Genomic DNA, 24,505 nt, shown 5'->3' with positions numbered 1-24,505 from the left:
CGGAAGCGCTGGGCCCGGGCTTCCCCGCCCGGCCTCGCCCGGGAGCCCGCGGCTGCAAGGAGGAAGAGACTACGGAAGCGGAAGCGTGGATTTGGGATTAATGCTCCCGTTGCCCTCCTTACAACCACCAAGGCTTTCCGAGGCAGCTCCTACCTCCATGTTCTCCAGCTCGTCACACCCTCTGTCTCCATTTCTCCCAACCCAGCAAAGGAAATGCGCTCATATTTGCATTTGCTCCGAGTGAGTGAGTAGCCTTAAGTGACATTTTACCTCCAGGCATCTCGTACCCAAATCACTCGCTCTCCTAGATACGCTTCCAGCTCCAACGACCTTGCAGCTTACTATCCAGATGGCTTATCTTCATTGAGCTTCAGAGGCTGGTGCTTGCTAGCAGGACTAACTCTTGCAATCTTTCGAGCTCCTCCCAAATCATCCCAGAACGTCCTTCCCCTTGGACTCCTGTCTCATAATTTGGACGACTCTCCCCATCTGTCGCCATTTAATAAAGAACCACACAAAGCATGTTCCTTATCCTGTTGGGTGGCAGGAACTCACTCAAACGACTTGCTCCCAAGTTATTTACACCCAAGTTAAAACTGGCAAAAGGGTGGCTAGGCCAAGAGCCAGTCTACTTTTCTTATTTTTTGCCTTGCCTTGGGAAAACCTGAAAGGAGGTCTTTTACTGGAGATGGTAGGAGAGGACTGCCTTCAACAGTCAGTCCTTAACTTGAAACAGCTATGAAGAGGGAGGAGGAATACTTGCTTGCAGGTGACGCATGAAGGGCAGGAGAAAAGGTAGGAGGCAGAAAGAAATTAGGTTTACACAGTACACCACCATACACATTCACTTCAAGTTTTATTTTGCCTCTTGCATGATCTTCACATAATTTACAGTTCATTTTCTACAGGAACTGAGCTGTGATCTAAACAATCAAGGTAATGTCATTCCAACCTTAATAAATATTCACAACCATAGAAGGTAGCATAGCATTTTACAATCCTAGAGTGATGAATGTATAGGCCTGGACATCTGTTTCACAGTTAGCATCTGTGACCAGAAGACTAGCCAAAGTTATTAAAAGCCAAGAAGCCACAAGCGAACGCTAAAAATCTTGATTCCATAGGAGGTTGGCCCTGAAATCCTCCAGATAAAATGCCACAATTGTTCACTAGTGTAGAAAATGTATTTAAAGAGAAACCCGTGACACTAAGCCATTTAAACCATTATCTTGTAGAGATATTCCTTTCACACCTCAGCCCTTAAAAATTCAAACGTGGTCCAAGCTTTCCAACATACTATATCCTATCAGTTAGAGGTTTCTACCCTGAAAATGAGAAGGCCTCCTTCCTTTCCTCCCTTCATCTCACCCATTCAGTGCCCCTCATGGGCCTTGGTTGGAAGTCACTAGTGGTACCCCTTCTAGGTACCACTCTTGAAGACTCTCTCAAAGCCCATCCTGATGGAATCCTATCAAGAAAAGCATGTTTCAAGTTTCCTTCTCCTTGCCCTTTCCTTCTCAGCTCAAAGTTAATCAGCTGATACAAAGCTACAGGGAAGCTGATAATAAAATACTGTTATGGATCTATGAAGAAGTCAGCCAGTCATAATGAAAAAATGTATCCTGCAGAAATTACCTGCTAGCCTCATGCTCAGAACCCTTAAATACACCAAATCTAAATTAAAATACATGAAGCTCTCAGAATCTGTGGCTAAAGGAAAAATTAATCATTAAGTCATTGATTAAAGTATACTCATTATTTGTCTCTTTTAAAAATTCGATACAAACATGCAAGAATTAGGCTGTGATTTAATAAAACCAGTAGTAACAGGTCTTGAAATTAAAGGACAACTGATCTGAGGGCAAATGGGACCAACCAGTCCCTGAACCCTACTTGATAGATGTCAAACTAACATTACACATGCTGACCTATATTGAGGTTAATTTCTAGAAGTGACTGCACTTGCAACAGATTGAGTCCTATGAAGTTAGGCTCTTATACCCAAAGTGGTTGTGGCCTAGCTTAGGTGGGAGGCACTTTAAAAATAAAACTTCTATAAAAAAAAAAAAAGCCTAAACAACCAACCAAAGACAAAAGAAAAATTCACTTTCCATTGATTTATATTATTCAAAGTGCCATCCTGAATCACACCTTTCATTTTCAAAATGAAAAAAAATTACAAAACCGGTAAACACAAAGGTAGGCAGATCACAGCTAGTTTATATACAAAAAATTTACAAGCTTGTCATTTTTAGGCTTTTGCCACAAACAAATGCACATTTGTCCCTACGAAGCACAACATGCCTGAACCAATCATCACTACAGGCGACAATTGGCCACAGCTTTACAAAAAGCAGAATAACTGCCCAAAATTGAAACCATTTATTCAGCTTATACTATGCCACAACCATCCGACTTGGAATTTCCACCCTGAAGGCTCTGAAACCCACTAAAATCTTTCTCATCTCTGCCATGTCCCCAAAGAATAAGAGACATTTCATTCAATAAGCCAAGGAGGATGACAAATGATTTTGATTACTCTAAGGTGAGAAATGCAGAAAACAGTGCTGACTAGATTTATTGAAGACCCCCTTCCTATAAGCCCATGTAAGAGGTCTTGACACCTAACACAAGACCCAAAAAGGGGCCCACATATCTATTTCATATAGGATTTGCAGAAGTACTATCTTCTAACCAGTGAGTAGTCTCAAAATATGATGCGTGAGTTTTACATAGTCTTCTTTGTTTCCAATCCCAATTGGCTGATCTGTGGCCGCTCCAGAGGCTGAACTGTATAAAGACCCCCACCACCACCCACCAGGTGAAGTTAAGAGACTTTCAGGCAGTTCATAGTGTCAAATGTCACAGGCTTCGACCAAGTATAACCACATCCTTTGGAAATCCTTCCATTTTTGCAATTTCAAAACAGCCTAACTTGCTGTAAAATTCCAGAATTCTTTTATCATCTGGTCTCACTTCACAGAAAGCCCCCCGGGAGCCTAGAAATAAAACAAATAATCAAAATACATTAATAAGTAGAATTGTGGATATAAATTGTGACTACTCTTTTAATATATTTCAAACAAATCATAGTGGGAACTTGTCTATTAGCCTACAATTTTTAAAATTTGTATTAATATTAAATGAGTATTAATAATGATCATTATTAAATACTGCAGTGATAACTATCTTAAATGATGGATATGTTAACTAGCTTGAATGTGGTTATTTCGAAATATATTCCAAATCATCAAATTGTACAATAAGTATATACAATTCTTAACTATCAAATATACCTCAATTGAAAAAATTCAACTGTAAGTGAAACTCTTCTCCAGAAGGAAAACCTTTTGGGGAAGAGTTTGTAAGAGACCTGAAAGCAAAGGATACCTCTGCTTAACGTTTTAATATTAAGTTCCAAGCACAACACTAAGAATTACGCAGAGTTGTTTAAATTATCCCACAAAAGGACAACACTGATTCAAATGATACAAATATGCAACAGGTGCATTCTCATGTATCAACAACCTTCTAATGAGGGCTCAAAAGCTGCCCACTTTTGTATTGTCCAAAGATTACAGTTAGTTTTTTACAATTTTAAAAGGCCGTTTAAAAAGCATTGCAACAGAAACTATATGCAGACCTTAAAGCCTAGCATACTTATTAACTGGCCCTTCACAGAAAGAGACTTCATACTTATGTAAAGCCACATATTTTTGAAGGTTGAGTTTTCAAGCTTGGCTAAAGCTTGAAAAAAACTGGTGATTGCATTCCTAAATGAAATTTCTCCCCAAGGTTCATTTAACTTTCAACTATCATTTATGAGTCTTCTGGCAAAATAAATATAACCTCAGGTGTTCACTTCTCGTTTACTTGAGGCTCAAAATAAGCATTCATTGTGTAAGAGAAGCCTTTTTCAATGATTAATACTCATGCAATTCTTGCACAACTAATAATTCAGAAGCCAAATCATAAATGGTGGTGAAGGGAATGTACATTCACTATAATTCACTTCTTTTTAACCTAAAATATAGTCCTGTCCCCACCTAACCCAAACACCAGCAACTCCACAAATATGTACTCACCATTAGCCTTCAGTGAAGATAGGAGGCAAGCCATCATGCTTTTGGCTACACTTGGGTCAGTTACTTTTTTATGAATATCCACCTTTATCAGAGAAGGGAAGTTGGCAAGAAAAGTTTCTGGCAACACTTCCTGCTCTTCATGGAAACTCAACATTATTTTCTAAAAATGAGAATTTTCTAAAAATTAGAATCTCTTTTGACTTTCAGTAACCACTCATTCTATATTTATATCCCAACTACAGAACTCAGTAACAGGAAAAAAAATAATATTCAATAACTCCTCCAGTCATATAATTATCACATGGAGAATTAATTAACATAGTTCTAGCTAAAGCATTTTCACTTTTTAAAACTTTGTCTAAATATAGTATATGCTGGATTGGATCTTGGGACAGAATATTGACTTTAGTGGGAAAACTGGTGAGTAGTGTAATTTATAGTAATGTATCAAAATTGGTAGACTTAGACAAATGTAGAAAATGGGTGAGGGATATAAAGGAACTCCGTAGCCCTGCCAGCATGGCTGAATGGTTGAGCATGGACCTATGAACCAGGAGATTGCCGTTCGATTCCGGGTCAGGGCACATGCCCGGGTTGCAGGCTCAGTCTCCCAGTAGGGGGTGTGCAAAAGGCAATCAATGATTCTCTCTCATCACTCATGTGTCTCTTTCTCTCTCCCCCACTGATATCAATAAAAATATCTTTTTAAAATAAATAAAGGAACTCTGTATTATCTAACTTCTTTAAATTTAAAATGATTCAAAATAAATTTTTTTTTTGGTTAATCCTCACCCGAGGATATTTTTCCCATTGATGTTTAGAGTGTGGAAGGAAGGGGTAGAGACAGAGAGAACATCTATGTGAGAGAGACATCAATTGATTGCTTGCTTCCTACACATGCCCAACATGGACTTGACCAGAATCGAATCTGCACCCCTTCAGTCCATGGGCCGATGCTCTAACCACTGACCAAAACCAGCTAGGGCCAAAATCAAATTTTAAAAATTTTTCAGGCTTGCATAAAAAATATGAATGTGCTTAACACTGCTGAACTGTACACTTAAAAATGATTAGGATGGTAACTTTTCTGTAATGTATATTTTATCACTTTTTGAAAATACGTATTTTTTTATTGATTTCAGAGAGGAAGGGAGGAGAGAGAGAGAGAAACATCAATGATCAGAGAGAACCATTGATCTGCTGCCTCCTGAACACCCCCACTGGGGAACGAGCCCGCAACTCGGGCATGTGCCCTGACCAGGAATTGAACCTGGGACCCTTTAGTCTGTAGGCCAACTCTCTATCCACTGAGCCAAACCAGCTAGGGCTACATTTTACCACTTTTTAAAGAAAGTTTGTTAATAGACACATTTTATATAGTCATTCTTTTTATGTTCCTATGCTGAAAACAGTAATTGTCAGATATGGAGCAGCAACACATCAACAGCTCAGTCACCAGCATGCTGCAGTCAGTGTCCACGCAATCCTTAGTGAGGCCACTCCCAACCAGCCTCTTATTACAAAGCCATCTGGCTAGGGGCAGAAGGTAAAAAATGATTTAAAAAAAACCTACAGAGAGAATGTGAATGCACTGGTGTAGGGAGAGTTTCAGAAAAGAAGAGGAGCAAACTAAGAGCCCAATATACACCTGAAAGTATTTATTGAACATAAAAAATTATCCTTAAGAAGGAACTATTTTTTAAAATGCATGTGTTGCCCAAGCTGGTTTGGCTCAGTGGATAGAGTGTCGGCCTGTGGACCAAAGGGTCCCAGGTTCAATTCCGGTCAGGGGCACGTAGCTTGGTTGCAGGCTCCTCCCCAGCCAGGGCCCTGGTCAGGGCGCGTGCAGAAGGCAACCAATCGATGTGTTTCTCTCACATCGATGTTTCTCTCTCTTTCCTTCTCTTCTACTCTCTCTAAAAGATCAATGGAAAAATATCCTCAAGTGGTATTTCAAACACACAAACAATAAAAATGCATGTGCTGGCCCTGGACAGATAGCTAAGTTGGTTAGAGCGTCATTCTGATATGCCAAGGTTGCAGGTTTGATCCCTGGTCAGGGCACATACAATAACCAAACAATCTCTATATATAAAACCCTAATATGCAAATAGACTGAACAGAACAACTAGTCACTATGACATGCGCTGACCACAAGGGGGCGTGTGCGGAACATGGCAGGCGTCAGCCGCAGCAGGATGCTGGAGCAGGTAAGGGGGAGCACCAGACCAAGGTGGGGCGCTAGTCGCTGTTATGGGAACAAGCCTCTATTGGTTACTGAAAATTCTTTGCTCCCGCGCACCGCAGTCCTGCCCAGCACTCGCTCGGCACTGTCAGCAGGTGTGAGTGGCAGCTGCCAGCCCCAATCCCCTCTCAGGACTTCTCCACCTCCCCCTGCTCCTGAGGGGCGATCGGGGCCAGCAGCCGCCTCTCGCAACCACTGCTGGTGACGGCCCCACTCGCACCCGCTGCTGGCACTGGAGCCACCACTCACACCTGCTGCCAGCGCCCAGCACCGTCAGCGAGTGCGAGCGGTGCCTGCTGGCCCCAATCGTCCCTGAGGGTTTCTCCACCTCCCCTGCTCCTGAGGGGCAATTGGGGCAGCAGCTGCCGCTTGTACCCACTGACGGTGCCAGCCCCACTCACACCCTCTGCTGGCGTCAGCCCCAATAGCTCCTCACTGTCAGCAGGTGTGAGTGGGGCCGGCGCCATCAGCACGTGGCAGCAGCGGTGGGAGTGGGGCTGCTGGAAGACAGGGGACGGGGGTGGAGGGGGCTGTGGCAGGAGGGGCCGGGCAGGGACATGGAGAATGGGCTGAGACCCGCCCCTGTGCCCACCGCAGCCTCGCGGCCCACAGTTCCTTTCAAGTTGCATAAATTCGTGCACTGGGCCCCTAGTGAATGCATAAATAAATAGAACAAAAAAATGTCTCTCTCTCTCCCTAAAATCTTCTTTACAAAGTGACGTGTGAATAAAGCTAGTTGTGGGTAGATATATAAGTAAAATAGTGGGGGGTTTTTAAATGCATATGCAATATATAAACCAAAATAATCATTAATTGACCAATGTGGCACAACATTTTTTTAGAGGAAATATTCACTATAGTTGGAACAGACATAACAAGTGCTCCTATCAGAAAGCAGACTCTCAGAAGCTCATCCCTATTGTTGTTTAATTATGAGAAAAGCATTACTGAGAAAGCCAGCTTAGCCTCCTGACAACCAAGCAAATGTTGTCCTACACTTGTCCTGAGTACCCAGAGAAGAGACTATAACATCCTTAAGTCTGGTGCTTCAAAACAGGGAGAGAAAAAAAAGGAAGGTTGTCTATACTGTGTTTTTACCCAAGAAAGTATTATAACTATGCTTCCAAATTAAAAACAGTCCTAACAATGAAGGAACAGAAGAAAATAGCATGCTAAGAATAAGCCCTAAGCCCTAGCTGGTTTGGCTCAGCAGATAGAGCATCGGCCTGCAGACTAAAGGGTCCCAGGTTTGGTTCCGGTCAAGGGCACATGCAGGATTGTGGGCTCAGTCCCCAGTAGGGGGCGTGCAGGAGGCAGCCAATCAATGATTCTCTCTCATCATTGATGTTTCTATCTCTTTCTCCCCTCTCCCTTCCTCTCTGAAATTAAAAAAATTAAAAAATAAGCCCTAAGATTCTTTTCCATAAGAAATTCAGGAAGCACTGAGATTTTAAGATGGATCTACTTTAAAAAAAAAATTTTATCTGCTTACTTTTTAATAAGTACTTATTCAGTAAAAATTACTATAGTGGAATTCTAAACCTGTGCATTACCTCCGCCTCAGAGAGTTCTTTGTCACCATTTGGTTTGGTATACTTCTCTTGCATGAAGGGAATCCAGGAAATTTTACATTTTTTAATGAAGGGAGTCACATCTACAGTGCCCAGGGCATAACCACATATGCCATCTTCATCTTCTAGGACAAAGCAATAATCCAGGCTGAGGGAAAGCAGCCCTCCTACTAACCTGCTCAGAAGAAAAAAAGCCAGAATGAGTTTGTAAGTTACTAACACAAAATACAGACTTCAGTAATGTTAAGGCCCAAAGTATTTGAATGACAATCTATGGAAACTATACTTGGTATATGAAAAAAACTGGAAATACACACATCTTAATATTCAAATTTTATTAAACGTGGGATTTCTAAAAAACTGTATTTCCAGTCATCACCTCCCCTCAACCTTTATCAGGCTTTGAAAAATCTCTACTTCCCAAATCCAACCAATCCAAATACTTCATCACATACTTGTCTCCAATAAGGTCAGGCTGACTTTGAAAAGGTAAACCCACTCCATCGTCATACATTTCTCTGCAAATCTTGTACACGGAAGCCTGAAAATATAATCCAGTTAACTAACACATCAAGAAAATTGGCAACATCATTTAACAATGTGATTCGTAAGTCAGACTAGACTTCTAGGACAGGGGGTAACAAAATGCCTGGCCTGTCATAATTATCAACCTTTGCTGTTTTAAATAAAGATTTGCTCATTGAATCATAGTTGTAAAATCAGTAGAAAGTAGCATGGTTATAGTAAACACTGAAAAGTGCTTTGTAGGGAGTGTATATAGGCAGTAAGTAGTGGATTCAAAATCCAGCAAACTATAAACTGTCTCTGTTTTCTGGGATATGTTATTGTCTTTAAACAGGCTTTCTTTTCTCTGTCGCTAGCCTGTAGGCATTTCCCAACTGAAAATTATAGAATACTAATACATTGGAGAAAATCAGCCAAGGACAACATATCATTTAGACACTCTGACTGTTTAGTAATTTCAACTCTGAATACATTTCATCTAATTTTTTAAGGGAGGAATTAAAGAACTGGCACAAGATAATAAGAGTCTAAACTCCTTAGGTTCTTCCTTAAATATACCCCCTCACCCATGATCAATGTTTAGTTAACTCTACCTAAAGTTCATGTTTTAAGACAGAACTAATTCTTTTAACCATGAGTTCAAAGGAAAAATAGTAATGTGCACCATAACCATACACCAGGTTGGTAGGTAGACAGACAATTACCTCATCTTTAGGAAAATATGGTCTGATAGTATAAACTTTGGAGGTAGGAGTCAGTGGGGGTGGTTGAAAAAAGAGATCATTTGCCCCATCAATTGGCAGCAAACGCTGTGGGAGGAAAAAGAAGATGGATTAGTGTTGGGAAGATACTCATTTCTTTACATGAGTGAACACTGCAGACTACCAACTTAATATTAACTGGCTACTGCAGGCAGACCTAAAGACGAGGGGTGTACTATGCTTTACTAAAATAAACACTTCTTTACTGGGGGAGGGAAGTGCTTCTGAATAGAAATTACCCAAACTGAATTACATAGTTTTAGTGGCTTATTAACAGGGATTTAAATTTACAGTAAAAAAAAAAAAATCCATTCCAATTATGACAAATTTCTTTAAAAAAAAAACAACAATCTCATATAGACCATCTTTCTACTAAAAGATGGCAGAACAGAATGTCAGAAGGAGAGGTTTGGTCTGAAGAGGGTTATCTGTCCAGGAGACGCTTAATCCCCAAAGCAATGCGCTTCAGTTTGCTGTGCGCAGCAGAGCACCTGTTGGGGGGAGAAAAGTAGAGCACCTGAAAAGTCCATGAACAAATTCTAATAGCAAAAATGCTTCATATTTTGTTCACATTTTCATTAACAGACTGTTCTTTCAAGTGTAAGTTTTATTTATAAAATAATTGTGAAAGTATCCATAAGCCCTTTCACCATCATTTGCGTAACTATTCATCCTTTTTGCTCATGGAGTTTCCACTGGCAGACAAGCATGCGCGCATTGTGCATTGCGGGCGCAGATTAAAATGCTGTGCGACCTGCAAAGAAACAATGTGAAGTATACCTAGAGCCGCTGCGCTTCGCAGGCGCGGGGGGAATTGGCAGCATCTCCTTCAGAAATTACTGTGAAAGAGGAGGAAAATTTGATTTAAAATCCAGCTATGTAACTAAATTGAATTTGGGACTAGAAAGCCTTCGGCAGACCAATCCTTCCAGCCATCTGATGCGCAACATAAGGTTTCTCATAAAACAAAGAAAATGTCAATTCAGTTGTGAATTCATATTGATACCTGGAACTCTCCTGCTAGACCGCCTCTAAAGGCCCAGGGTTCTTGGTCTCCAATTAAGAACTGTGCTGAAGAATGACTACGACACCCTGTTGAGATCAGATCCAAGCGGAGAATGTTACGAGAAAGGGGATTTCCTGGGGTCTCAAATGTCCAACAAACAAACACTTTGTGGAAATAGCTCTCTAACAACAATAATCCAGGGTTTCAGGACAAGGCTGTGATAATTTTTTTAAATTCATAATGGAATCTCAATACTGATGTTCCTTCCTCTGATTAATAATCAATGTTAAGAGTTCTACCCTTTAATTGTTGGAAGGAAAGCAAGTCTCAAATTTGTCTGGATCAAGTTTATATATTGTCTAGAAATGGCTATAAAAATCAAGTCAGCTGCTTGCTCTGTAGTAAAATTACAGTAATTATAAAGTGAAATGAATGAGACAGATAATGAGACATTTTATTATCACAGCCCATGAAGGAATTAAACCTGTCTGAAGTCACATTTTGAGGAAGGGTACAGGAAAGGGACAAAGGGGAGAAAAAGGGTTAATCTTGTCAGAAGACTAAGTTCAGCAGAATAAAGGAAATTGTTCATAAGTTAGCCACAATGAGAACAATACATTTTTTTCTAAAAAAAGACAATCTAAATTCAAACTGGCTAGTAATAATACCAGCCTGACAGAAACTGAGAACTAAGAAGAGCCAACTGATGCTCCTAATTTGTCCAGAACTAAGACATACTTTTCTTAAAAGTATGACAACATCTGGCTCCTCTGATTGGCCATTATAATCTTTGCAGTGCACTGAACAGATGCTTGAAGTAGCAAGGCTTTGAGGTCCAGAAGTCAGCATTAAGGTTTACCACTTCATCACCTTCATATTCACATGCAATAAAGGCAGCTAACAATAGAGATAATTAAAGGCAAATATGTGGAGGCCAAATCAAAATCACCTGCCTAGTCTTCTGACAAGATAAGCAGCGCAACACAGGTCTTTTCCATTTGAAGACAGCATTCTACCTCCTGTTCAAGTTAACAGTCTCATCATCAGTACAAGGTATATAGTGTGCTAGTCAGACAGTCCCAAAGCAAACCAATTTTTTTTTTTTGACAATTCAGGCCCATTAAGAGATTATATCCAGGTTTGTCATTTTGTAGGGGTAGGGGTATTTTTTAAAAAAATATATAATGTAATATTTGTAAAATAAATATGAATAGGGTCAAAATTTAGGCTATGAAGAGAACCTGCCCCATTCCACAGCTCAGTGTAAATTTACACTGCAGCAAAAAACTGTACCTCTCAAACTTTAAGATCAGCCAATTTCCCCTACCCCCCACTTTGAGACTACAATGTAACTAGCACTTCCAACTATTACAATAAAAAGCTGCATGTACGAAGAGCTGTGTAAATGAAAATATGGTTAATGCCTCAGTCGCTGCGCAAACGTGACTTCAGTTCATATCTACTGCCCTTAAATCTACCTGAGCTACCTCACAGATAGAACCTTTCAATTTAAACTAATTAATCATGACGCGCTGTGAACATCTGCCGCTGTCCATCCAATAGTAGTAGACACTTGTGCTGAGGATTCTCCCATCTGTACACAATGGGGAAGAAGATAATAGAAGTCGTTAGTAATCAAAAGTACTGCACAGCCACATTCTTTAAAGGACTGAATGCCAGCTGGATTGGAGAGAGGAGGAAAACAAAGGGTTCTAATTGGTAACTCCCTGAAATTACTACAGAACCATGAAAATACTCTCTTTGTCGTGAGCTTTTTGTAAGCTTTTCGAAGATAATCATTTAAAACTAAGATGCTCTGCTTGTACAGCAGCTATCTATATAACTTGAGAAAGCTGCACCATAATTGCACAAAACAGAGGTAAAGCCTGAGAGGAAACAACACAATATCTATATAATCAAGAATTTAATTTTTAATAATTCTTGAATTAAAAGCTGAATATCAAATATTTTAAGATACACATTCTCAAGCTCAATAATCGATTTCAGAGTAGAAATTTAATATTTAAAACCCTACCAGAGTTAATTATAACCCTCTGGCCAGAATCCTGGAAGGCAATTATTGCCATCCAACAACCAACACAGAGGTTTTTCCTGAGCCTAAGAGCAGACATCTAACACAGAAAAGAAGTATCTCTTGGAGCCTTTTAACAAAAGGTAAAAATTCTCTCTTCTACCTGTTGTGCTATATGTAGAGAAACCCAAAGTTCTATATTTTCAAATTAACAATCAGAGACTACTCTTAGCTGCTAATTGTATCACAAGGAAACTTATTTTTTAATATTTAAGAACCCCAAGTATATAGGTAGAAAGTGAGAAATCTCATTGCTACTACTCCTTAATCTAAGCTCACAGTATTTCACACATCTACTTCATAGCCAAGACCATGTAACCCATCATATTATTTGTGACTACTATGAAAACTATGACATATCAGTTAGCCTTGCTGCCTGCTGTGTGCTGTATTGTAAGTCCATTACATATTCCTTACAGCTGGAATGATAACCTGGAAATGAAATGAGGTCTCTGGAGAAACTTGGCCATGCTGGTGCTTTTTAACAAGTTTTAACATTAAAAAAAAAATTACTGTTTTCAAAGGAGATATACAGAAGTCCATTTAATGAACGGAGTTCTTAGGGGACTATAATTCCCATCCCCTGCTAAAACCAATTACTTGGTAGAGAAATAAAGAAAAAGCCATGTGACGTAATACTAAGTAGCACCAGAATAGCCCACCACTAAAGCTCGCATGCGCACAGGGCTGGGAGGATGGCTTCCTCTTGCCAGGCCCCTTAGGTCATTTCAGCAATTGTTCTGTTAAAGGGCATTAATGTTATCAAGACACAGCAAGCAGCAGAGAGCTTACAGAGTCACAATTCATAGTGTCTCATCTCCAAATCAGACAAAAGTGGAATAAAGGGTTCCATCCAGGAAGCATTCAGTCGGAGTAAGTTAAAGTCAGTACTTTCTAACACATTTTCAAGATATTTATGCCGAATTAGCCCAAGGGAGAAAAATCAATGTACTCGATGTATTTACTGAGACTTGTACCTCAAGTCTGCAACAAAGGCTACATGTTTGAAAAAATTCTAGGCAAAGAATTTAAAGATTTGGAAATTTTCAAATTCCCTAAATGTTTTTCTCCTGTGGGATAATCTGTCTTTTTTTCTTTAAGGGACAATATATCTGAGAAGAGATTATTCCTGGTGCACCTACCTAACCACTGTACAAAAGACTTCACCATAGACATTATACTCTTGATATCCCAAACATAGGAGTACATGTCATAAAGGATTGTCCTGTTGGCACAATTGGAAAGCCGAGTGAACATTCCCATCACTAGTCCACACATTTCTTCAAACTTGGCCGCTCGTGACCGCCATTCTTCAATCTATTGAGAATCAATAAAAAGACTCAAAATTTTGCAAGCTTAATAAAATAATCTAGAACAGTTCTAAATTAAGCTGTTTGCTATCAGGTGCCTGCTTAAACTTAGACAAACAATGAAAGTGTGTGTTGACTCAAACTAACAGATATTCCTAAAATAATCAACTTTGACTTTCCTTCATTCCTAACTATAAGGTCAAACTATGGAACTCTATGTACCAGATTTGGTAGAGTGCACATCCACTTTACAGAACATATTTTAAGATCTGGTCAATTTTCTGCCAGTTACCAGTGTACTTGTTTTAATACCTCCTCCGTGTCATCAACATGGGGACCCATCCAAGCTAGAGAAGCAACTAAATAAGTATACTCACTTTTTCAGAGTCTTTTCCTTTACAATTGACACTGACAACACTGCTATTTGCTCGAAGCCACTGGAACTCGCGTAACATCTGTGCTCCTTTGGGTCCATGCTCATAAGGTAGGTAGAATAGATCAGCAAGTAACTGCAAATCCTCCAGAGTCACTGGTTCTACAGTGTACAAAGGCTTTTCATTTGGAGCTGGCACAAACTGCTCCTTGTTTATCTGTTCATCAGTCTGCATAGGGGCAATATCACTGATGCAGTCTTCCTGCATAGACATCTCTGGGGATTTTGATTCAGCTATGCTCTCTTTATCAGTGTCCATTGGTTTCAATTCCTCTGCCATTTTAGCTTCTACAATTTCAGTTAATATTTGATTGTCATTCTTGTGGTCTGTTTCTTCTTGTTTTTCCACTACCATGTCCATGGGTTCCTCATCTGACTGTTTCTTTTCTTCTTCCTTGGTCAGAACTGTAGGTTCACCACTCAAGGCTGCTCCCTGACTCATAATGGGCTCCTGGTAAACCGTTGTAACTACAGTTGTGGCATTTAAAGAGGGCGCCGTAACTAGGGGAGTCCCATCAACTACACTTGCTTTAGCTCCACTATGTGCAACTTGCCTACCTACAAAAACAAATTGCCACAAAAATAACCAGAATTAGAAACAGAACAAATTAGATCTAGAGACATTTTCTTATCATATCTGAAACTGGAACCTGTTTGAGCTTCCAAATAATATAAGCCCTGAGAAAAGTACAATTTATCTAAAATCACCAGGGAAGTGGAGAAAGAACAGATGATAAACATTCCTAAACATGCCAACACCTATTATCCTCTCGTTTGAAGATCTGCATTTAAAAACAGTTAAATAAGTATTTCAAAATAAATATTTTAAAAACAAATTAGCATTCCATCAAGATAACAGCTATTTACAACCAAAAGATTTCAAAAACTTTACTTTTCTCTAGATCCCTAATCATTTTGCTTGGTGGGCCTATGGCAAGGCACAGCACAAATGTTCTTTACTTTTTGACTCAACCATGTGATCCAACCCCATTACAAAAAATGGCCCAAAACTCACTGCTGTATTGATGAGGTACTCCAAAATCCTGCAACCATTCTGTTAAAGCTAACTTTAGAGCCATCTGTGGACTATAAAGTACATCAGTTTCAATATCTTCATCACTGCCTTCATTTTCTAACTTTATTTGGATTGATACAGTACTGTCTTCACTGTCAGCTGCAAAACAAAACAAAACACACAAACAGTTCTGATTACAAAAGCCTCCTGACAAGGGGGACGAATGCAAAACACTAATTGTTACAGTACAATCAGAGAAGCAAAGAACCAAAACAACAAACCTTAAACATAAAAGTGCAAGACCCTTCACTGAACTTCACCTAGAATAGTCATATAAATGTATTACTAAATGTAAAATCCCAATTGAAATAAAAAAACAATAATTTTAGAATTACTGGAAAAGTCATTCATAAATGCCCAACGAGTACCAATTATTGGAAATGCAAGGTTAAAGGCACTATGCTTTTCATAAAGAAAGCATTCCCTACCCTTCAGGGGCTTATAACTTAATGGATAAATAATTATGAAAAAATAACGGGCAAACTAATTAAGTGCATTGGGGGAAAGAGTAAAAGTGATTAGAGAGTCCACATATGAGCACAAATAATAAGCAAATGAGAAAGCTCTGAACCAGGAGAGTGGTGGAGAAAATTAAGTATGAACTCTGGGTTGGTATTCAAAACCCTCTATTCTTAGCTATCCTCATTTCCCTTACATGGCCCAGTTTGACTAATGTCTACTACTTCTCAACATGCTTCATGCCCTGCCTTACAAGAGATAGGAGTTAAGTGCCATGAATACAGAGGAATGGAGATTATATCCCTAATTTTGTGGGGTTTGGGAGTGGGAGGGGAGGAGGGTAACAATGACTGAGCTATAAAGGGAGGCATTAATTCAATAAACAGAACTGGAAGCAGGGGTACAGAACTATATACCAAATATATGGAGTTGGGAGATGATTTGATTGTGGGGTGGTGGGAACTTAATTCAATATACAGATCATGTATCATAGAAATGTGCTCTTGAAATCTTTATGATCTTATTAACCATTGTCACCCTAATTAAAAAAAACAACACAAACTATATAACTACCTATCACCAAGCATCACAATGTGGCATTTCCATATCCCCAAATGAGCCAAAATTCAAATAACTTTGAATATTCAGTGTCCAGTGTTTCCACCTACAGACCACCAACCCTTCAATGCCCAGCAAACTCTACTCATACTTTGACCTAGTTTAAGTATCCCCTCCTCTATTAAACTGTTTCTTACCACCAAATTTGCTTATCAAAAATAATCACTCTCTCCCTCTGTGTTCCTACAGCACTTTGTAGGTAATTATTTCAGCACTTACCATATTATAAGTACAGTTGCCAATATACTTTATACAACACCAGACTATGTTTTTCAAAATTAGGGAATACTTTATTTTTTGTACCCTTAGTGCTGGGAAGATACACTTTGCCACACAATAGGTATTTAAATGTTAATGACCCTCCAAGTAACAAAAATAAGATGATCCACTGCCTGTCAGATGTTACTTGTGACACAGACATGTCCCATATCTTTAAGGACAAGAATGAAGACATGTCCAGATTTCAGTTTCTGTCCTTGGTGCGGGACATAGCCATGGAGTAGCATCCTTTTGGGAGAAGCCAGTGATCCTAGCTCAACCTGAGGACTCCTGAGACCCTGAGAAACAATAAGTGTCTCCTCTCCCCAGAAAAAAAAATGTTAATGAGTAAATAACTATCAGCATTCTCTTACTTGGAAATCAATTAAAAATTTTTCCTAAATAAAAAATCAGTAAGCCAACATTTAAAAAATGAGAATATGGCCCTAACCAGTTTGGCTCAGTGGATAGAGCATCGGCCTGCGGACTGAAGGGTCCCAGGTTCGATTCCGGTCAAGGGCATGTACTTTGGTTGCAGCACATCCCCAGTAGGGGGTGTGCAGGAGGCAGCTGATCGATGTTTCTCTCTCATCGATGTTTCTAACTCTCTATCCCTTTCCCTTCCTCTCTGTAAAATATCAATAAAATATATATTTTAAAAAAAATGAGAATATGTTCATTAAGCTGAATCTAAAGTAACTCAGCCCTAGCCAGTTTGGCTCAGTGGATATAGCGTTGGCCTGCGAATTGAAGGGTCCTGGGTTCGATTCCGATCAAGGGCACATGCCTGGGTTGCGGGCTCCATCACCAGTGGGGGGCATGCAGGCAGCAGCTGATCATGATTCTCTCTCATCATTGATGTTTCTCTCTCTCTCCCCTCACTTCCTCTCTGAAATCAATAAAAATATATTTAAAAAATAAAAAAATAAAGTAACTCAGATAAGAATATCTAGTCATCTAAAATATCCCATTAATAAAATCACCTAAAAACATAAACTAAATCAAAATTCTAAGGATAGCATAACACTAAAAGACTAGTCAGTCTAGTAGTCAAAGGTTAAGTGAGCCGGAACCGGTTTGGCTCAGTGGATAGAGCGTCGGCCTGCGGACTGAAAGGTCCCGGGTTCGATTCCGGTCAAGGGCATGTACCTGGGTTGCGGGCACATCCCCAGTGGGAGATGTGCAGGAGGCAGCTGATCGATGTTTCTCTCTCATCGATGTTTCTAACTCTCTATCTCTCTCCCTTCCTCTCTGTAAAAAATCAATAAAATATATTAAAAAAAAAAAAAAAGGTTAAGTGACATTTTAAAAACAAAAACCTGAGGCCAAGAGGTTATTAGGTAACTTGCCCAAAGGCACTCAGCCCTTCTTCTACCATATATGTACACATCTCATTCATAGGACTAAATAACACACCTTTAAAAAAACCTCTTAAACTATGACAACAAATGAACACTTACTTGCCAATGCCTCTAGTTAACCCCAGCTCTTCTCCCAAGGTCAAGGGTTAAGTAGTATACTTACTCATCACTACATCTTTTCTCACTCCATTCATGTTTGATTTGTACCAGGTGGCAAGGGTATGGATAGCAACATAGTTGGCTTCAAATTCGCAATTTGGATTAGTCAGGACTCCTTTTAACCGTGGGATGAGTTCTGTGGATCTTCCTTTGTATGGGCCCAGAAATAGTCTCTTCTGATCGTAATCATTAGCATGAATGTTATCCCAGATTACAGGAGCTCTCTTAATAATCTTAGAAACCTCTTCGATGGACTCTACTGGAATTTCTTTAGAAACAACTTTGGGACCTAGAAATAATGACGTTTTATTAAAAAACCCTCACACATGGTTCTTCAAAATACACCGCATACAACATTTTACTGTTTTTTCTTTGTTATATGTATACTTTCTAACAATTTTTCTCTTTATTCTTTTTAATTGATTTGAGAGAGAGAAAGAAACATCAATTTGTTCTTTCACTTATTTATGCATTCATTGGTTGCGTCTTGTATATACCCTGACCAGAGATCGAACCTGCAACACTCTAGCCAACTTATCTACCAGGCCAGGGCTAACAATTTTTCTTTTTAAAACAACACAGCAGCCCTAGCTGGCTTGGCTCAGTGGATAGAGCGTCAGCCTGTGGACTGAAGGGTCCCAGGTTCGATTCTGGCCAAGGGCACATGCCTGGGTTGCGGGCTCGAACCCCAGTGGAGGGCATGCAGGCGGCAGCCAATCAATGATTCTCTCTCATCATTGATGTTTCTAACTCTCTCTCCTCCCTTCCTCTCTGAAATCAATAAAGAAATATATTTAAAATAAAAATAAATAAATAACACAGTAGCATGTCTTTTTACTCAGTTTTATTCACCTTCCCAACCCAATATTTCTTCTGATTTCTAGAAATAGAATTAGTCAAAAGGTATGAATATTTAAGGTTTGGGCAAGCTTCCTCAAACTGTATGCTAATAAGAAACAGTTTTTTTATGTAAGCAATTTCTTTTTCCAATATAATATAGTATATCCTTAATTAGACCCCAATTAATCTAAACTCTAGGACAGTGATGGCGAACCTTTTGAGCTCAGCGTGTCAGCATTTTGAAAAACCCTAACTTAATTCTGGTGCCATGTCACATACAGAAATTTGATATTTGCTGCAACCATAGTAAAACAAAGACTTATATTTTTGTTATTTATTTTGTATATTTAAATGCCATTTAACAAAGAAAAATCAACCAAAAAAATGAGTTCACGTGTCACCTCTGACACGCGTGTCATAGGTTCGCCATCACTGCTCTAGGAGGATTTCTGACCTTAATTCTTAGAATGAAAGCTAATATAGCTTGCTGATTACTAGCTATCAATCTAGCATGACAGCTTTCATTTTATATAACAAAACGGTCTCCTAGGGCTGGGATCAATACCCTTTAGCCCAGTTCCCATACATCTATTATTTATTAGTAAATGATATTTAGGTTCACTGAAAATCCTCAAAGATGTTTCTTTTACTAAGAGTGAATACTTTATAAAAAGAAAATTTTAATAACAAAATTTTCTGGTTAAGGCTCAGTTTTTAAGAAGTATCTAACTGGGGGACGTGGAGAGTGAAGGCTGGGGCTGGGGGCAGGCTGGGAGAGGACAATGGGGGGGTGGGGAACAGATGTAATACTTTCAACAATAAAGAATTTTAAAAAATTATCCAATTAACCAGAACAACCAACTTCTCTAGGTCCTAGTTAATTCAAGTATCACTGTATAAATCTTAAAGACTTACCTGTCCAAAGCACCTCAATTCCAGGTAGAAGCTTTTCACCCACAGTCCTTAAATAAGGAGACTGAGACACATTTGGATAACAGAAAGTGCCACAATATTCTGCATGTAAGGGGGAACATCAGTAAAATAGTTAGGAGTGCAACAGTCATGAGTTTTTAAATGGGAAAAATATGTCTACTAATTCTAAATTCTTCTCATCGAAAGATAAAAGGCCTCCATTGTCATGCTCCAAAGGAAGTAAATGCAAATGGGAAGTTCATTTAAGAATCAATTCATTTTTTTAAAAAGTCAATTCATAAAACCTAATATTCTTCCTCCAATATTAGAGTACAGATCAATCCTATGATCATGAAAGTTTATTGCAGAAATAATTTAAGACTTTAGCATTTTCTACATAATTCTGACTTGTCTCCATTTTCTGAGTTACAATCAGAGGCCAAATAGACTGAATTGATAACACTGTAACAAAGAATGCAACATTATGTTCATGGCTATTAGTACTCAACTGCAACTAAATTATAATTTAGAGTGAATTAAGTTAATTCCCAGTATAATCTTATTGAACATTATTTGAGTACTCATGTAGTATCAGACCACCAAGATAAGGTTACTGGTTCACAATACCCCAGACAGACAGACACACAAAGTTAAATAAATTGTCTAAAATTTCTTAGAACTTATTTATCTCTTCCTGAATAAGAAGTTAATTCTTGGGAAAATTTCTTATAAGCTGAATTTTGAGAGGCAATTAAAAGAGACTAAAACATTTTCAATGGAAGGAACCAGGAAAGGAAGGAGGGGAGGAAAAAGGGAAAAAATTATTAAGCTTTCTATGCTGACTTCTGAAAGAGCCTAGTTGGGAATGGGAGGAATGATAAAGGACAGAGATATATGGGCAAAAAAAAAGAAGCAGCAGGAAGAAATGAGAAATTACTAAATTAAAAGCTATGTAAATGTGTTTTTTTCTAATTTTCATTTTGATAATACTAAAAATCCTGAAAATGTAATGTCCATATACAGTAGCTCCCCCTTATCTGCTGGGGGATATGTTCCAAGCCCCCAGTGGATGCCTAAAACCTCAGATGGTACTGAACCCTATATATACTATGTTTTTTCCTATACATACAAACCTATGATAAAGTTAAATTTATAAATTAGGCACAGTAAGAGATTAACAACTAATAATGAAATAGAAAAATTATAACAATATATTGCACTAAGTGTGAATGTGGTCTCTCACAATATCTTATTGTACTGTGCACGCCTTTTCACTTAAAGGAAGCACTTTACAGCATCTCTTTGGCATATCTGAACTGCCAGCATCAATACTCTTGCACTTTGGGGCCATTATTAAGTAAAATAAGGATTACCTGACCACAAGCACTGCAATGCCTCAACAGTCAATCTGACAACCAAACAGCTAAATGACTAGTAAGTGGGTAACATAGTATTTTCCAACCGTGGTTGACCCTGGTTAACTGAAACTGCAGAAATCGAAAACATGGATAAGGGGGGATTACTGTACTTCTAGTACTAAAAATACATAAAATCTTTTGCCTATTCAGTTATCATTTATTAGGTCCTAAAATTTCTCCAGTTTAAGACCTTGAGAATTATCTTCTAGAAAAAGAATTTCTATCTTTATACACCCAAGGGAGGGGGTACAGCACAATGAAGCCCAAACATGGTCCTTTGAGAGTTATGTACTTCAAGACTAAATATAAAGCTATTATATACAATACCTGTGGGACAGAAGAGGAAAGTTTCTGGCTCTCCTAGGTACTGATAAATTTCATTTGTGATGGAGACCTGAGCGTGAGCGAAAGAACTGAATACCTCTTTATCTGCTGCACACATATTATGGTCAATATCATCAAAAAGCAAGGCAAATGACCTGCACCCAAACTGAGAAACCTAGGGAAAGAAAAAAACAAGAGGCCTTACCAGCTCATCTTAGAGTAAAAAATATAGAATTCCAAAAATTAAAGTATATACCTAATAGTTATATTTAAAAGTCACTTGTAATCATTCTTTTAAGAAAGTTCTTATGCAAAATGAAGTCTGAGAAGCACTGATACCTCCAGTAAACTTTAGAAAATACCCTTCTATCAAAAGCATTAAAATAAAAAATCTGTACAGAAACAAAAAGTATGAACTTGGTTTCCTTTTAACATCATAAAAGCAACACAGAAAACTTAGTTTCAGGTACTGATTCAGGAAAAAAGAATGAAAAAGTTAAGGAAGTTACCTGGTCAAGTTTGCGTTTCAATGTAGATATTTCCTTGGGATTAGAAAAGGTAATATCCAATCCAGGTGAGATAGCATAGATGAACTCTATCTCATATTCCCGTGCAGCAGAGATGAGAGTCATAAGTTGTTCTAAAGAACAGAGTCCATGTTTTTAGAAAGCAGCACAGAAAACTAAAAGAACCTCACCTTTTGATTGAAGAGGTCACTTTCTCCAATTTACAATGAGTTAAGAAAGGAAATCCCTTAATTTCACAAAATTGTTATGTTCAATGTGACAATAAAAAGAATAACGTTTTCTTAAAAAACAGGGTTAAGTGATGGCCTTAACAATCCTGCCCCCTCATCTTTGTAACTATAGGAAAAATACTCATTACAGATTTTAAGTTTTTAAAAAATGCTACAGTTTTCCTATATAAACTGAAACACTATTGCACAACACAGAATATATCTTTAAATAAGTTTCAGTGGTATCTCAAAATACATATTGATTATGGATCACATTAAAGTTCATTACCAGCATCTCCAGAAAACAATTAAGTTGAAGACACTTATATAAAGTAGTAAACAACACTCAATGGAAATGGGATTAAGTTTTAATTGCTTCTTCATAATTTAAGAAAACTTTCTGTCTTTAGTGCCTTGGCTGGGCTCTATAACCAAACATCTTGTTTGCTACATATGTATATCATTTAATTCCAAGTATGAAAATGTTTCCCCATTCACTCAAGTCGCCCTATAAAAGCACCACTTGTCACCCTAGCCGGTTTGGCTCAATGGGTAGAGCATCAGCCTGCAGACTGAAGGGTCCCGGGTTAGATTCTGGCCAAGAGCAAATGCCGGGGTTTCGGGCTCAATCCCCAGTGTGGGGCATGCAGGAGGCAGCCAATCAATGATTCTATCTCATCATTGATGTTTCTATCTCTCTCCCCCTTTCCCTTCCTCTCTGAAATCAATAAAAATATATTTTTAAAAAAAAAGAACAGCCCTAACCGGTTTGGCTCAGCGGATAGAGCATCGGCCTTCGGACTCAACGGTCCCAGGTTCGATTCTGGTCAAGGGCATGTACCTTGGTTGCGGGCACATCCCCAGTGGGGAGTGTGCAGGAGGCAGCTGTTTGATGTTTCTCTTTCATTGATGTTTCTAACTCTCTATCCCTCTCCCTTTCTTTCTGTAAAAATCAATAAAATATATTAAATTAAAAAAAAGAACAAAGCCATTCTCTTATTTAAAGAAAAAAAGCACCATTTATCTAATTTACAAGGAGGTTTTGTGATATACTACTTTATTTATGAGTTTTATATAACTAACTCAACATAAAAACACATATAAGGACAGTTTGAGATTGCTTTTCACTTCAGTACAGGCCTGGACTCTGGTGAGGTCTTTATTTTAAATAAAGACAGGACCAGTAATAGTAATCAAGTAGTCAAGACCAAAACATACTTAAGCCTAAAGCAGAAGGATTAATAATACTGATCCTATCTTTATTTAAAATGTTGGTATTTTGTTAATGGATTTTTTTGTTGCATTAACTTTGGTTTTAAAAAATTGCATGAAATATTATTTATCCCCCGATTTTGTTTTTGAATCACATAACGTTTGTGTCCAAGATGGGTGCCTCACTTGCCTGGCTCCAGGCCTACCCCTACTTCAGCACCCTTTCATCCAGCAGCCCACTATTTACACCACTGGCAGAAGTTAAAATGTACAATTTATGACCACAGAACAGATGGAGTCAGACTAGCATACCCATGAAAAACACCATGGCTATGCACAGTTAGCACTAGTCTTTTAATCTGCACTAACTCATGTAGTTACCAAATAGAACTACCTACAAAGTGAAAAAATACTTAATAAAATTCTTGTACCACTATATTAAAAATATAGCTGTTTTCTTCACATATTCTAAATTTATGGATAAAAAAGAAAAAGATTACCAGCTTCCTCCACTGAATACATCTCTCGCCAAAACATCCTATGTTTGTAGTCATCTTTTGGGGCATACAGGTATGTATTTAATTCCCATTTCTGGAGCCTTAAGGGGAAAGAAAATGGCATTATGTATAAACAGGCACATGCATAGGCTGTAAATCTCATTTTTCCCCCTTTATTGAAGCATCTCTTAAAAAGCTAATAATATTCTGGGAAGTAGCTTTTAACCTTTTTGTAATCCAGTAGAATTGTAAAAAATATTACAACAAATGTCAGCATATTAAACAATCTTAACTAAAAACACAATTACTCCGAATGAGGCAGGTGAAGCCCAAAATATATTTAGCTTCCCCAGGGAAGTCTGAAAACCAATGGCCTAGGTTTAGAAGAGGTAAAAGACCAAGTTCTACAACTGAGAAATCATCAAATTGCATCTAGCTTCTTGTTAGTATTTCTTCAAACAAAAGGAAATGTTAATGATCTAAGACTCTCCATCATAAAATAAAAATTTACCTTCTAAAGAGTTCTTTTCTCTGTTCCATAACCCAAGGTCTTCCATAAAATCCTGGATTCAAAGTAAGAATGAAATTATTTTCAAGTTTCAAAATGC

General features: G+C 38.4%; 1 protein-coding gene across 1 annotated transcript; it reads right to left on the bottom strand.

Annotated features, from left to right (window-relative positions):
* Positions 1 to 837: 837 nt before the first annotated feature.
* On the bottom strand, positions 838 to 24,505 carry MGEA5 (meningioma expressed antigen 5 (hyaluronidase)). Its single transcript, XM_014549456.1, has 15 exons — positions 24,409 to 24,505; positions 23,901 to 23,998; positions 21,962 to 22,092; positions 21,456 to 21,627; positions 19,714 to 19,812; positions 17,963 to 18,247; positions 15,044 to 15,202; positions 13,973 to 14,586; positions 13,428 to 13,602; positions 10,194 to 10,279; positions 9,131 to 9,235; positions 8,357 to 8,442; positions 7,884 to 8,076; positions 4,086 to 4,245; positions 838 to 2,999 (listed from the first exon to the last, which is right to left on the bottom strand). Exons 1-15 carry the CDS (start codon positions 24,435 to 24,437, stop codon positions 2,863 to 2,865), a joined length of 2,529 nt encoding a protein of 842 aa, XP_014404942.1. The 5' UTR covers positions 24,438 to 24,505; the 3' UTR covers positions 838 to 2,862.

The sequence above is a fragment of the Myotis brandtii genome, unplaced genomic scaffold, assembly GCF_000412655.1.
Source record: "Myotis brandtii unplaced genomic scaffold, ASM41265v1 scaffold550, whole genome shotgun sequence".
NCBI lineage: Eukaryota > Metazoa > Chordata > Mammalia > Chiroptera > Vespertilionidae > Myotis > Myotis brandtii.
The sequence above is the reverse complement of the archived record's forward strand: the minus strand, read 5'-3'. Positions and strand labels throughout refer to the sequence as shown.

Coding starts and splice junctions, on each gene's coding strand:
- MGEA5 (XM_014549456.1), bottom strand. CDS start 24,437: ATGGAACAGAGAAAAGAACTCTTTAGAAG. Junction 4,246..7,883: donor AAGAACTCTCTGAGGCGGAG/GTAATGCACAGG, acceptor TCTCATTTTTAG/AAAATAATGTTGAGTTTCCA. Junction 3,000..4,085: donor ATCTTCACTGAAGGCTAATG/GTGAGTACATAT, acceptor TTTTATTTCTAG/GCTCCCGGGGGGCTTTCTGT.